Genomic DNA, 15293 nt, shown 5'->3' on the forward strand with positions numbered 1-15293 from the left:
ATACCAAAGACTAGTGCACCAAAATGCTCTGAACTGGGCAGCAGCCTAAGATGACCATTGGTGCCAAGGGAGATGCAAGGTCATATGACCCAATACAATTTCTTATCTGTGGGCTCATCCACACTTCCATTTGTCCCGTGATTTCTAGGCATGGGCTCAAGAGGTTTTTCTTTTGTTTCACCGCTTTCCCCAGGAAAATCTGTAGTTTACTGTTGATTCAGAACAAGCACCAATCCACAGAAAACCCATTTACCTTTGTTCTAATTCAGCAGTATACAGCAGGTTTTCCTGGGACCAAAGATGAACCTCTCAGACGCACGCCTAAAAGCATGGGACAAGCAGACGTGTAGTTGAGCCCCAAGTCTCTGTTCAAGCCAACCACCACCCTGTAAGGTTCAGCAGTTGCCAGTCATACAGAAAGGACTATACCATATAAATGTTCCATAATACTTGGTTCCATGCCAAGTGCTGTTTTACAAGATGTTAATTGGGTTTGTCATAAACTTTATAAAGGGAATAAGATCTGTTTAACACAGATCTTTAGTTTAGCTCAAGTGTTAATTTTATTCTGTAGATTCTATTACATACAACTGTAATATAAAATCACATTCAATGTACTTGTATTGAAAACAGATATTTAAATTGTCCATTTCATTGAGGTCAAAAATTACCCAATCTTGCTGTGAACCCATAACACAGGGCTGCCTACTAGATTTAAAAATATTCACAAGTGACAAAACATGTACAAAGGATCCCATTAAGATAAAGAAATTATGCCCTATAGGCCGCATATTCAGCAGGTGCAGCCTTATTGAGTTATTTCTATGGCATGGAGCCCAGCTCAACTAATTGGAGGCATGGTTCTCATTTCATCTTGATAAGCACAAGTTTAATTGATTTCCTTGAGAAACTGATAGTATGATTTTTATTTAACTTACCATGATTATTTTGTAGAAATAAAATGAACCATGGATTAGTTTTAAAACCATGCCTAAATATTACACATTGATGTCCTGTCAAAATACACCCAGACTTGTTCGTGAGTGTGCCATTTATTCTGATTAAGTACAATAACAAAGCTTTTCTCAGGTATGGCAGAAATAAAGCTCCACAGCATCTTACCCTCTTTTTGCTAAGTAGGTCAAGTTGTAGGGTGGTATAGATTAACTATAATTGCTCACATCCTAGCTCCTTTCAGCAACAAAAGCACAGGAATTACTGTAATACATTGTAAGACAATGTGAAACTTTAAAATACAGTGGTACCTCATGTTACAGACGCTTCAGGTTACGCGTTTTCGGGTTGTGCACCGTGCTAAATCCGGAAGCATCAGAATGGGTTACTTCCAGGTTCGGTGCTTGCACATGTGCAGAAGCGCTCAATCACGCTTTGTGCATGTGCAGAAGCGCCAAATCGCGACCTGCGTGTGTGCAGACACGGCGCTGTGGGTTGCAACGCTGCGGGTTGCAAACGTGCCTCCTGCACGGATCATGTTTGCAACCCAAGGTTCCACTGTACTACAGTGGTACCTCTGGATACAAACACTTCTGGTTGTGCAAGTGTCAGGTTACAAGCTGTGCTAACCTGGAAGCAGTTGCTCCCGGATGCGAACTTTGCTTTGGGATGCAAGCAGAAATTACGCGCCAGAGGCACGCATGCAGCTGGAGACGCACTTTCACTAATGGTGCCTCATGTTAAGAACAGCTTCAGGATAAGAACGGACCTCCAGAACGAATTAAGTTCATAACCAGAGGTCCCACTGTACTCTCAAAGTCAGCAACCTTTTCTCATAAAGCTTCTGACTTGCATAATAAAATTTGTTGTTATAAAAAACCTACACTGCTGTGTTATACATAACACAGACCTGTGCTCACCCCATCATGATAATCTGCATCCTATAATGATGAGGGGGAGTTGGAATACAAAAGATAGGGGTGCTGTAAGATGTTTCCTTTATTACCCAGACAGTCCATCCTCTGACAACCCGTTTTGCACCTCAGTTTATCAATTATGATGACAGAAATTCCCTATGGATGTAAGAATAACTAAACAGTAGCTGTTTCAATTAATGGTGCCCTATTTTCAGATACAGAGAGAATATAGGCAACCAATTTTACCACTTCTGCACCTGTGCTTTGAAGGATTATATAGACAGTTAACTTCTGAATGAGAGATTTTACCCGGATAGTTTGCCTTGGCTCAAGAAGGAGCCAAACAGCATATCGTAGAATCATAGAATCTTGGAGTTGGAAGGGACCCTGGGGATCATCTAATCCAGTGTTTCCCAACCTTGGGTCGCCAGCTGTTTTTGGACTACAACTCCCATCATCCCTAGCTAGCAACACCAGTGGTCAGGAATGATGGGAATTGTAGTCCTCAAACAGCTGGAGACCCAAGGTTGGGAAACACTGATCTAATCCAACCCCTTCCAATGCAGGAATCTCAGCTAAAGCATCCATGACAGATGGCCAGCCAAACTCTGCTTAAAAACCTCCAAGGAAGGAGAGTCCACCACCTCTCATGGGTGTCCATCCCATTAAAATAAAAAGCAGGTTGCAGTATCAAAATCTCACTGCTCTGAACCTGCAAATATTTGACTTTTTGTGTCCTTTGAGCTCAATTGTGTGTTTGCTTTGGAGCAGGAGCTAATATTTACTTATTTTTATTCAACAAGATTGACATACTGCTTAATAATAATAATAATAATAAATTTCTAAGCAGTGTGCATGTTCAATTTTTAAAAGCAATAAAAACAGTAAATATAATGGGCTGAATCCAACTAAGTTGTTACTCAGAGCTGAACCATGAATTTGCATCCAAGTTGAGCCATGCTTGGGGCAGACCCATTGAAATGAATGGATGCATGGCTTACTTTGAGTGGAACTTACTTGGCTACCACCCTGTTCATTTCAATGGTCTACTGTGAGTTTGAGTAACACTGGATACAATCCATTAAAATGATCAAAATATCAGATAAACAGACATCCTTTACTGCTGCTGTAGTATTGGGTGTTTTCTCTCCTTCCAATAATGGAACACAACTATTTTGACAAGGGTCATAGCTCAGTGGTGGAACACCAGCTTGGCATGCGGAAGGTTCCGGGTTCCATCTCCATGTAGGGCTGGGAATTGCCCCCTTCCTGAAACCCTAGAGAGCCACTTCCAGTCAGTGTAGATAATACTGAGCTAGAAAGACTCAACAGAAGACATCCCAAAGCCAGATGTCACATACTCAGTTGCGAGATTTTGCGCTGCCATGATGGACATCCATCAAAGGATGGTTTGTGGCACAAACCAGCCTAAACTGGAGGCCCATGATGCAAGACCTGTGCTGCTTCACATTCCCTCCCTTATGGTCACTTTTAACTGCTTGTCTTTTGTTTTTGTTTTAGGTTTATGTGAGTTATAATCACTTTTACTATTAGCTTTTATCCCTTTCCTCTTCAAGTTTTATGTGCTTTATTTTATTTGCATGTTTTTATCTTATACTGGTCTACATAAGATAGCTTCCTATTGAAATCAGCCTTCTGTTCAGAACCATGAGGACTAGAATCTTTTTTATTTTAATGGAGCATTCCATTTTTGCCTCTTCAGTGCAAAGCTCCTCTTTCTCTGGTTGAGAAGTGTTAAGTTGTGGGTGAACATATCAGACGACACAGCGATTCTTCCAAAGCCGCTCTTTATTTGTAAGCTGGAACAGAACTGAACTGAAGAGCTCAGTCAGCCTGCTTATATAGAGCTCCAGAACAACGTAACTGTAGCAACTTTCTAAAACTATCTAATCACTAAACATCACTTTCGATCCTTCATTTGCATAACTATCTACGGTATCCCCCTGCTGGCCCAGGGTGAGAACTTCAGTACATAACACCCCTCCCCACCAAGATAAGGCGTTAGTTACAATCGTAATGGTTTCTTTATATACAGCACTACACGTTCAATTAGGCACAAAAGCATATCGGTTACATTTCACATACTTAGACCAACAGTGATACATGTCCAACAACATAGTCCCTTAAATAAGTTGGGCGCTTGGAAACTCTGCCAGACCGCCGGGGACTGGTAGCCAAGTCCGGGGGGCCACACAATTCTTGCTGAGGCTGTGGTGCGACCCTAGGTGGCGTTGAAACCAAGTCCCCTGGATCCGCTGCTGTGGGTGGAACCTCCGCAAGTGGAGTTGGCGGAATGTCAGGCACGGCAGTGGTCTGAGCCTGTGGGAAGCCCAGCAGACCCTCTGAAGCGGCTTGGTTCGGCTCCACGCCCGCAGTTTGCGAGAGAGGTGTAGGTGGAGCCTCGCCATCTGTAAGTGTCTGTTCCGGAGCCACGAGCGCAGTTGGGGGCACCTCGGTAGTGTCCAAGTCCCCAACCCTGCGCCTAAGCTGGTCTATGTGCCGTCGCCACAAGCGTCCGTCTTCGAGTGCCACCTGGTACGAGCGAGGTCCAGTGACTCCCACTACTGTGGCTGGCACCCAAGGAATGTCCCCCACAAAGTTCCGGGCAAAGACCTGGTTTCCGGGAACAAATGACCGTGGCGCGTTGGCACAGCCTGGGGGTTCGGCCACGGCAAAGTCTGGGTGCAGCCGGTCGATCGGGGACCTGAGGCGGCGGCCCATAAGCAGTTTGGCAGGACTCCGCCCTGTGGCCGCATGAGGGGTGATGTGTTGCACGAACAAGTATTCGGCGACCCGCTCGTGCCAGTCTCCCCCATCCAGGCGCGCCAGTGCCTCTTTTGCTGAGCGCATCATTCTCTCTGCTTGCCCGTTGCTGGATGGATGGTGCTGTTAGGGCATGGCGGATGCCCAGTCCCAAAAGGTACCGCTCAAAAGTGCCTGACGTGAACTGTGGTCCGTTGTTGGAGACAAGGACATCAGGACACCCATGCATCGCAAAGAGGCCTTGCAGCACATGGATGACGGCCTCGGTAGTGGTGGAGGGCATCAGGGCCACCTCCAGCCATTTGGAATAGGCGTCCACCACTACCATAAAGGTCCGGCCATGAAAGGGGCTGGCCAGATCAATGTGCACCCTCAACCAGGGTGTCTTGGGCATCTCCCAGGTGTGTCCCTTAGCTGCCGGTGGCGCAGGCCTCAATTCTTGGCATGCTTGACAGGCGGAAACCCAGGCAGTGATGGCATCGTCCATGTTAGGCCACCAGACGTAACACTGAGCCAACACCTTCATTTTGATGATTCCCGGGTGGCCAACATGCAGAGCCTCAAGGACACATTGACGGAGTCTTTGGGGAATCACGACGTGGTCTCCCCACAGCAGACAGCTGTGATGAGCCGAGAGTTCGTGTTGCCTGGTTGCGAAGGGCTGTAACTCCGGTGCAAAAGGCCCTTGTGGCCACCCCCTCCACACCCAGTTGAGCACACAGCTCATGGTGCGATCCTGGGCAGATGCAGAGGCCACAGTGGCAGCTGATACAGACGCTGCCAGAAGATCCTCAATCAGGAGGAGCGATGAAGCAGGAGCCGGGTCTTCCACAAATGCTGGAAGAGGGCAACGGCTGAGGGCATCGGCATGGCCCATTGATTTCCCCGGGCGATGGACGAGCTGGTAGTGGTAGGCTGCCAGGAAAACAGTCCATTGCAGCGTGCTCGGCTACAGAACCGGAGGAGTTGGACGATCACTGGCAAGGAGGCCCAGGAGTGGCTTGTGGTTGGTGATGAGGTCAAAAGTCCTACCGTAGAGGTATTCATGGAACCTCTTCACTCCAGCCACAAGTGCCAGTGCCCCTCCTTGTCGAGCTGGCTGTAATTCCGTTCAGTCAGAGATAGCGTCCTGGAAAAGTAGACGAGCGGTGCTTCTCTTCCATCTGGAAAATGGTGACTAAGGACAGCGCCAATGCCAAAAGGTGAGGCGTCGCAGGCAAGGACCAGCGGCCTGGCTTCACTGTACTGTACCAGCACACTGTCCGATGAAAGGAGAGCCTTGACCGTGTTGAAGGCCGCCGTCTCCCGATGACCCCAGGACCAAGGTGTCTTTGTGCTGAGGAGTCGTGAAGAGGCTCAGCCACCGTGGCTTTGTGGGGCAGGAACATGTTATAAAAGTTCAGTAGTCCCAGGAATGCCTGCAACTCCGTCTTGTTTTTTGGGATGGGGGACTGCTGGATAGCGCGGATCTTGGATGTGGTCGGGTGAAGGCCGGAGGCGTCGATAAGATAACCCAGGAACTCCACCTGTGGAACAGCGATCTGGCACTTCTCCCTCTTTACCTTGAGCCCGGCCTCCTGGAACCTGGTCAGCACGGCGTGGAGGCGCTCGAACAACTGCTGGTGTGAGTCTGCGGACACCAAGACATCATCAAAATATGGTACCACGCCCGGAAGCCCTTGCAGGAGATGCTCCATAAGGCTTTGGAAGATGCCAGGAGCCACACTCACCCCGAACTGCAAACAGCTGCAACGGAATGCCCCTCGGTGGGTGACGATCGTCTGGGCTTGAGCAGTGGCATCATTGACAGGCAGTTGTTGATAGGCTTGGGCAAGGTCCAGCTTAGCAAAGACCTTACCCTCACCCAGGGAATGCAGCAGGTGTTGGACAACAGGAACCAGATAAGCGTGCTGCTGAAGTGCCTTGTTGATCGTGCACTTGTAGTCAGCGCAGATTCTCACCGACCCGTCTGGCTTGACAGGCGTGACGATGGGGGTTTCCCACTTGGCGTGGTCAACCGGCACCAAAACTCCTTGGGCGATCAGCTTGTCCAGTTGTTCATCCACCTTAGCCTTGAGAGCAAAGGGAACCCGGCGTGGCTTTAGCTTGATGGGGGCGACTTGTGGATCAAGGCTAAAGGAGATGGTCGTACCTGTATATTGCCCCAAAGTGCCGTCAAAAACCTCGGCAAAGTATCGGCTATGATAAAGTGGGCACAGGACATTGGGTATAATATCATGTTTGAGGACTGGGAAAGGTTGTGGACCATTGGGCTGAATTTCACTGCATGTAATGCTTTGAAAGAAAATGTTATGAAAATGATATATAGATGGTACATGACCCCAGTCAAACTTGCAAAAATATACCATTTGTCTGATAACAAATGCTGGAAATGTAAAGAAAATGAAGGAACGTTCTTTCACCTCTGGTGGACTTGCCCTAGAGTGAAGGCTTTCTGGGAAATGATATATAATGAGCTGAAAAAGGTATTTAAGTATACCTTTCCTAAGAAACCAGAGGCCTTCCTTCTGGGTATTGTCGGCCAGAGGGTGTTAAAGAAGGACCGAACATTTTTTATGTATGCAACAACAGCAGCAAGGATACTCGTCGCCAAGCACTGGAAAACCCAAGATTTACCCACACTGGAAGAATGGCAGATGCAACTGATAGACTATATGGAACTGGCCGAGATGACCGGCAGAATTCGAGACCTGGGAGAGGAGACGGTAGAAGAAGACTGGAGGAAATTCAAGACCTACCTACAGAAACATTGTAAATTGTATGAATGTTAAGAAGGATGCTAGATTATAAACAACCTGGCACCATTAAGCTAGATGAAGTGAAATATGAAGATAAGTTAAATCTAAGAAAAGACAAATTTTGGATAATTATTAGGCTAAATTTAAATTTTTAAAGTTTGAATAAATGATATCTAAAATCAGAGATACAACATTGGAAAATTAGATAACAAGAATGGAAATAAGGTGATAATTTGCTGGTTAGATATTTATAAACTAGGAATGCAGGAGCGGGAGATGCGAGGGAGTCCAAAGAAGTTAAGAAAATATGTTATGATATGTGTTATTTTGTTTCTTTATTTGTATTGTAATTAAAAAAAAAAAAACTTTTTCAATAAATATTTATAAAAAAACCTCGGCAAAGTCTTTGACCAGACCCTCAGTCTCTGCGTTAGAGATGCAGTTGATGCCGGTGACTTCCAGGCAGAGGGCATCAAACCAGTCTAGCCCTAGGAGGCTTGGCCGCTGAACTTTGACCACCACCAGTCGGAGCACACCCAAAAAATCATTGAAGGTGATCCGGAACCGGCCAATGCCTACCATGGGAATGCCGTTTCCCTGGTAGTCTCTCAGGTGTATACGGTGAGAGTCAAGTTGCCTTTTGGACACTCTGGGTACCAGTCTTTTGATGGTGCTCCAAGACACGATGGACAGGGCAGACCCAGTGTCGATCTCCATGTCACATGGAGCTCCTTCAATGAGCACCGTGACGTTCAGCTTGCGTCGTGTAGACGAATCGGTTTGGCCAATCGTGGTTCCAGACGGGCAGCAGCAGTTGGTGAGAGCGAAACAGCTTTCCTTGGCGAACTGGAGTGAAGACTTGGACTTGCGAGTCGGTGAAGGGGGGGTGTCAGCCGGAGCCGATTGGCAGACCTTAGCGATGTGGCCCCTTCTAGAACACTTCCGACAGATGGCATCTCTGAATCGACACTTGGCACGGGAATGGTTGCCTCCGCAGCCGGCACATTCCGATTGGCCCTTGGACTTCTTTTGGAACTTCCTGCACTCCCACTTTGTCTGGTGCACGTCATCGTCTTCACTGGAGGATGCCTCATCACTGCTGGCCTCTTCATGATGCACTGGAACTGGCTTTCTAGCAAGACGCGGGCTGCTGGCCTTGCGGATCTCCTGGGCGGAGCGTTCGACAGCTTCCGAGGCCACGGCCTCCTCAATGGCTTTCTGCAGCATGAGGTCTGGCGTAGCGAGGAGACGCCGTTGCAGACGGATGTCCCGGACCCCACAGATGATTCGATCCATCAGGGCATCGTCTAAGTCTCGGAACACACAGTGCATTGCAGCCTGTTGGAGGGCGGTGGTGTAGTTGTTGATTGACTCCCCCTCTGCCTGGTTCCGGTGGTAGAACGCATGGCAGGCAGCAATCTTCAACGGCTTTGGTGCATAGTGGTTGCGGAGCTTCTCTTGGATCATGTCCCATGGTGTTGCCCGGACTGCTTCAGGCGCAACCAATGCTCGGGCCGTCTCAAACACCTCAGGCCCACAGAGGCTGAGGAACAGGCCCCGCTTCCGCTCCTTTGATACTTCTGTCAGCTCGTTGGCTTGGAGGTAGCAGTCAAACCGAGCGAGGTAGGAGTCCCATGATTCAGAGGCTGGCGCAAACGGCGGTAGAGGCACAAGTGAAGCCATGATTCCGATGCCGGCGTGGAGGGCAATGGATGGAACACTGTGCTCTAGCCAGAACAGTCAGCTCTGAATTGGTTCTGTTCAGTGATTTCGCTCAGTGATTCAGCTCAGTGATTCAGCTCAGTTCAGAGGGTGGCTGCATCTGGCTGTGCTCTGATGTCCATCGATCGATCCCACCTTCAACGCCAGTGTTATGTTGTGGGCGAACATATCAGACGACACAGCGATTCTTCCAAAGCAGCTCTTTATTTGTAAGCTGGAACAAAACTGAACTGAAGAGCTCAGTCAGCCTGCTTTATATAGAGCTCCTGAACAACATAACTGTAGCAGCTTTCTAAAACTATCCAATCACTGAACATCACTTTTGATCCTTCATTTGCATAACTATATACAGTATCCCCCTGCTGGCCCAGGGTGAGAACTTCAGTACATAACAAGAGGTTTGGTCTTTAGAGCTGAAACAGAGCTAGGGTGGTTTTTTCAGGCCAACTCTTTGCTTTTACAGACGCAGGTTGCACCTGATAGGAGTCAGGAACCACAAAAGCAGCAGTCCTGGACAGATTGGACAGGCAGCTGCATGTTTTGGGGAACTTCTGAGGATCAGCTTTGGGTAGCACCACATGCGATGCCAGGGGCCCACTTTCCCTTGGGGATGATCTGTTGTGGGGCGGAGAGGGGCGTGTTGGCTGCAGGCAGAGCCGGAGCAAAGCATGGGTGGAGTCTGTAATAATGCATGTCCTCGGCTGCACCCCATCTTAGAATCATAGAATCATAGAGTTGGAAGAGACCACAAGGGCCATCGAGTCCAACCCCCTGCCAAGCAGGAAACACCATCAGAGCACTCCTGACATATGGTCGTCAAGCCTCTGCTTAAAGACCTCCAAAGAAGGAGACTCCACCACACTCCTTGGCAGCAAATTCCACTGTCAAACAGCTCTTACTGTCAGGAAGTTCTTCCTAATGTTTAGGTGGAATCTTTTTTCTTGTAGTTTGGAACCATTGCTCCGTGTCCGCTTCTCTGGAGCAGCAGAAAACAACCTTTCTCCCTCTTCTATGTGACATCCTTTTATATATTTGAACATGGCTATCATATCACCCCTTAACCTCCTCTTCTCCAGGCTAAACATGCCCAGCTCCCTTAGCCGTTCCTCATTTGATTTTGCACTGAAAGCACACTATTTCTTATATCTTGCTTCTTAGATTGAAAGCAGAACCAGACTCCGTCTTGAATGCAGACTTGAAATGGGAATTTGGATTCAGATTCAGTCTGTCTTCCATCTTGTTATAGATAATTTGATTTCTTTGTATGTTTTTATGGGGAACAGGGAAAAGGTTATAAACATTGATGGGATTCTAACAAGGACTTCTTCACGGTTCAGAAGTTACCTGTGTGGAGCTAGTCTCTGAGCACAGGTGTGATATGCAGACAAGGCCTCAGTCCCTCCAGCAGTCATGCTGCAGCATTCTGTACTAACTTCCAAGGGAAGTCCCACATATGCAAATAATATAGTAGTTCTGCTGTCACCACATTTCTTACTCTGAAGAATAGTCGCTAATAGACTAGATCTGTTTATAGTCTGCTTATATTTCCATCTGAAAATCAGCTCAAACCATAAGCAGCATTTGAGAGAAAAGGCTTTGCTTTTGGCATCCAATTTTGGTTTTCAAACACTTGTATATTAATAATACATCAGTTGTTCCACTGAACTAATTATAATTTTTCATCTTTGCATGATGACTTTGTGCTGACTAAATTGTTTTCAGTCATTTTTAGGCTGGGCACATCACACTACAGAAAAGGGATTGAACTACATAAACACATTTCAGCAATATAATGCAAAACTTTCTAAAAAACAATTCTAAAACCCTTCATTTTGAGTGGTCAGGCCATTCCTAGAGTCCCTGTGAATGACAACAAGCAAATATAAAACTCATAAAATTGCATTGTAAGGGGGAATAGTAACATTCCAGATTACAAAATGAGTTTTCTGCGATCAGAATGTGAGCTATTCCAGGCATGCTCTTCCCCTTGCTCTGTATCTGGAATGGGAGGGTGTAGTCAAGGGTGATAAGTGATCTATTTTCCTTTCATCCCTTCAGATCTGCAAGAGCAAAGCTAAAGAATCACAACAGTATTACCACAGCCTGGCCATCCGCCAGAGCTTGGCCATCCACTTCAACATCCAGCAGGACTGTGGCCATTTCCTAGCTGATGTGCCTGTTCGCCTGCTTCCATGGGAAGATCTCCATTCACCAGAAGAGGATGAGGAAGAGCAGGAAGATGACAAGCAGAAGAACACCGTGGACATTTCACAGAAAGACAGCTCAAATCTGCCAGGAGCCACAAGCAAGCAGCGCAGCAGAGTTGTAGTCATCACTCGAGAAGTTCCCTACCTAACTGTGGCAGATTTTGTGCTGGAGTCTTCAGACTGCCATGCCAGCAGCCCAGACTTGTATGAAAGGCAGGTATGCCTCCTCCTCTTACAGTTGTGTTCTGGTCTAGAACACCTGAAACCGTATCACATCACTCATTGTGATCTGCGTTTGGAGAACCTTTTGCTGGTGGACTATAGGGCAGGGAGAAGCCTTCTGAACAATGAGAGCGTGGAGCCCTCTCCCAGTGCTGCTTGCCCTGCCAGGCTTATCGTGAGCAATTTCTCTCAAGCAAAACAAAAGAGCCATCTGGTGGACCCTGAAGTCCTAAGAGACCAGTCCCGCCTTGCCCCAGAGATCATCACAGCAACACAGTATAAGAAATGTGATGAGTTCCAAACCGGCATCCTCATCTATGAAATGTTACACCTGCGCAATCCCTTTGATGAAAATCCAGAGCTGAAGGAAAAAGAGTATACTTGTGCTGACCTGCCCAGTATCCCTTGTCGTTCCCTTTATTCCCTGGGGCTTCAGCAGCTTGCTAACTGCCTGCTAAACCCTAATCCATCGGAGAGAATACTTATATCTGAGGCCAAGGGAGTCCTTCAGTGTTTGCTGTGGGGGCCCCGGGATGATTTGTTTCAGACTCTCAATGCCTCTTCCAGACCAGCACAAAGAGATACTGTGCTCCAAAACTGGCTGGACATCAAACGGACGCTGATGATGATCAAGTTTGCAGAGAAGTCTTTGGACAGGGAATGCAAAGTCAGCCTTGAAGACTGGCTTTGTTGCCAGTATCTGGCTTTTGCCACTACAGACTCCCTCAGCCGCATAGTGAAAATCATGCAGCAACATTAGTTTGTAGCCGCTGCTTTCACTTGGATGCACCACAACCCTCTCTTCATCCCCAGCCTCATCTATGTGTGCAAGTTTTAAAATTATAACCTAGAACTCAAGGTCACCAATAGTGAGCAAACTGATCTTGCCAGGAAGCTCTGTTTCCTGTTGTAGGTGCCAGGGAGAGGTCTGAAGCCTAGTTTAGCTGGTGGTTTGTTTGGACAAGGAGGTGTGTAAATTTATTAAGGAAACCACTATTTATTACTTTGCTGTTTGGAGGTGTAAGAGTGTGGAGTGAGTGCTGCAAATGGCAGCATCCAGTAATAACTGCAAACGGAATTGAGTCAGCTGTGAATGAGCCACCAGAATGCACACCACTCTTCACAAAGACATGGCCTCTGCTCCATGCCTTTGTCATTCTGGCCCCATCTCAGGGGTGACTTGGCCATATCAGTCATACTTCCTGCAGCTGCAGTCTTTTATTTGATTGTTCCTTCCCCATGAGACAACCCTGGACCACAACAGGCGGCCACTGAGTGACTTACAGTCAGCTGCAGACTGAACAAGTTTCCTTGTTTCTTTTATTCTTACTGGGGTCAAAGGACACATTACATGGAAAACCCCAATATTTGTGGTGTGTTTTAAAAAAATAAAAACACAACCTAGTAATTTTGAGTGGAAGTGTGGCAGGAAAGATGGGCTCATCCCTTCTCCTTACAGGTCATCTTCCCATTCAGATTTCTTGCCTGCATTGCTTTCCCTCACCCCACAGAGATCCAGGGGCAAGTTTACCCTTCTTGTGTGTTGCTTTTTCGTGCCTTTGTCTTCTTAACTCTGATGTATCAATCTAGAATATTTCCAATAGCAGCAGCAGATGTGTTTTTCTCTTTTTGCCAGCACATTTGACACAGTAGTTCTGCTAGAGATTATTGATGGTCTGTTAATTATAATGTTAACAGAGCAATGCCAAGAGCAAAGGGACGGTTTGAAGCAAATAGGAGCAGCTATTCCCCTTCTGCTATCTGGCTGGTGTTTTACCCCAAAACCAAGGGTAAAAATGCCAGGCTTCCATGTCTTCTTTGCAAAGCAACAAGGAAGCAGGGTATTAAAGTTGCTCAGAGCTCATCTTTATGTAACAAATAAGCTATGTAAATAGAGATGAGTTTTCTACAGGTGTGGTTCTCTTGGGGGCAAAAGATGTTGTGCAGCTATCACAAAACAGTTACGTTTAGCAGTTTTAGTTTATGTAGAATCTGGCTATACAATTGCTGTCAGTATCTAGTTTTTGGACATTTTAGCTGTTTAAGCATCATTGGCTCAGAGGGAATTGCTGCCTACTAAGTCCAGTGGCCTGTAGAAATGTTTGCGCTCCTTCCCTGACACACTGGCCTTTTCCTGTGGATCCATTACAGTACAGTCCTGCTGCGCCTGATCTCTCTGCTCAGTATTGGTTGGACTTGTTTGAGTAGCTCTGAACTGATGGAACTGCAGCCCAGTATTTAATTCCCACAGTTGGGGGTGGTTTTTGAAATGTGGACAGCTCTTGTGTTGAGCCCATGCTGCTGCTCCTCCTATGGATATATGTGCAATTTTTTGATGTATTATATGAGAAAGCTGTGTTAGTGTTTACGTTGCTTAACAGACTTAACCATATGTTAGATCTTCCCCCTTTCCTTTTCATGGCACATAGATGCACAAACTTATGTGTCATCTTTCTCCAGATTGATGTTTCCTTTCTTTATTGTTAAACTGTGACTAACCTGTTTACTTCAGCCTTAGAGACAAATAGCCACTTTGAACAGTTCTTGCATGTTTGGACCAGAAACTGAAAAGCAGACCTGCAGAAATTATGTCAGCAAAGTCAGCTCTGTGGTCTTGGAGCAGGGTGTGGATTTCTCACTGATGCCAACCCTGTAGTTCATGAAAATCTGACCCCAGCATAAAATATGTGGTGGCCTCTTTAAATGCTTTGAATCTTCTTGCTTCAGTACTTATTGATTATCAGAAAAAGACCAGACAAAGCTAAGAAGTGTGTGAATGTGTCCTGTATTCCTTTAAAATAAAAGTGCAAAATTTGTAGGCAGGCAGCTGTCCTGGCACACAAAAGGCCCCTCCAGACTGGGTGGTGTGAGGGGAATGGCAAGTGTATTCTGCAGCATGTCACTGACACAATAATAGTGCATTAGTGGTAGAATTATTCTGCACTGTCCACGCCTCATTCCACTTTAATGGCTGTTCTGCAATGATTCCCTGTTATTGCATGATTGCCACCTGGAAGAGCACTCTTATACGATAGCACAACAAAAGCCAGACAAAAAATAAACATGAACATCCATGGTGTAAAAGGTTACAGGATTTCAGCAAGAGGTTGCGGGCTATGCACTGATTGGAAATGAAGCAGTGCTGACCACAAAATGTTTGCGAACAGTATTGAAAGTGGGGTTTTGCATAACCACCACAATTTCATCATGAGCACAGATCATGGAGGCACAGTCAAAAGGACACCTGGAAGGCCAAAGAGCCAAATGTAATGTAATGCAGCCCAGAATGTAAGAGGTGGTTTTGCTCCATGAAGCCCCCTGAATGGGGCATTTGGTACAGACCTCTGGCCAGATTCTTTGGAGAGTCTTGCACAAATATCCCATGCAGCCCTATATCACACAGGTAATTGTGTGATTGCTTGACACAATGCTTGCCTGTATGAGTCCACGTTGCTCACAGCTATGTGCTGGAAAGATAGAGAACACCTCCTTCCCAAGTTTTATATATGCTTCTAGCTGATATCTGTGTGCACATAAGTTCTCACTTAACCAGCATGCTCATCCTAGTGGAACATGGACTACTGACCATTGCAGCAGGGCACATTCCTTTAGACCACTGCTCTACTTTTGTGCAGAGAGATACGTGCTTTGTGTCAGTTTCATGTGGATGTGCAGAGTAGACTATTGAATGTTACATGACCTTGTGTGTTTTATGCAGCAGATCCCAA

At 46.5% G+C, this 15293-nt stretch overlaps 1 protein-coding gene across 3 annotated transcripts in view; it reads left to right on the forward strand.

Moving 5' to 3' along the window:
- PEAK1 (pseudopodium enriched atypical kinase 1) overlaps positions 1 to 14410 on the forward strand; it is an 80968-nt gene extending 66558 nt beyond the window's left edge. For 2 of the 3 annotated variants that reach the window (XM_081876186.1, XM_081876189.1), the window contains exon 5: positions 11195 to 14410. In XM_081876186.1, the coding sequence (XP_081732312.1) occupies positions 11195 to 12325 (1131 nt within the window). In that variant the 3' untranslated portion in view covers positions 12326 to 14410. The remainder of the gene's footprint in view (positions 1 to 11194) is intronic. The other variant, XM_081876187.1, reaches the window with a different exon arrangement.
- Positions 14411 to 15293: the final 883 nt, after the last annotated feature.

Source organism: Podarcis erhardii (genome assembly GCF_964252035.2).
Source record: "Podarcis erhardii genome assembly, chromosome: 9".
In the NCBI taxonomy this organism is placed as follows: Eukaryota; Metazoa; Chordata; class Lepidosauria; order Squamata; family Lacertidae; genus Podarcis; species Podarcis erhardii.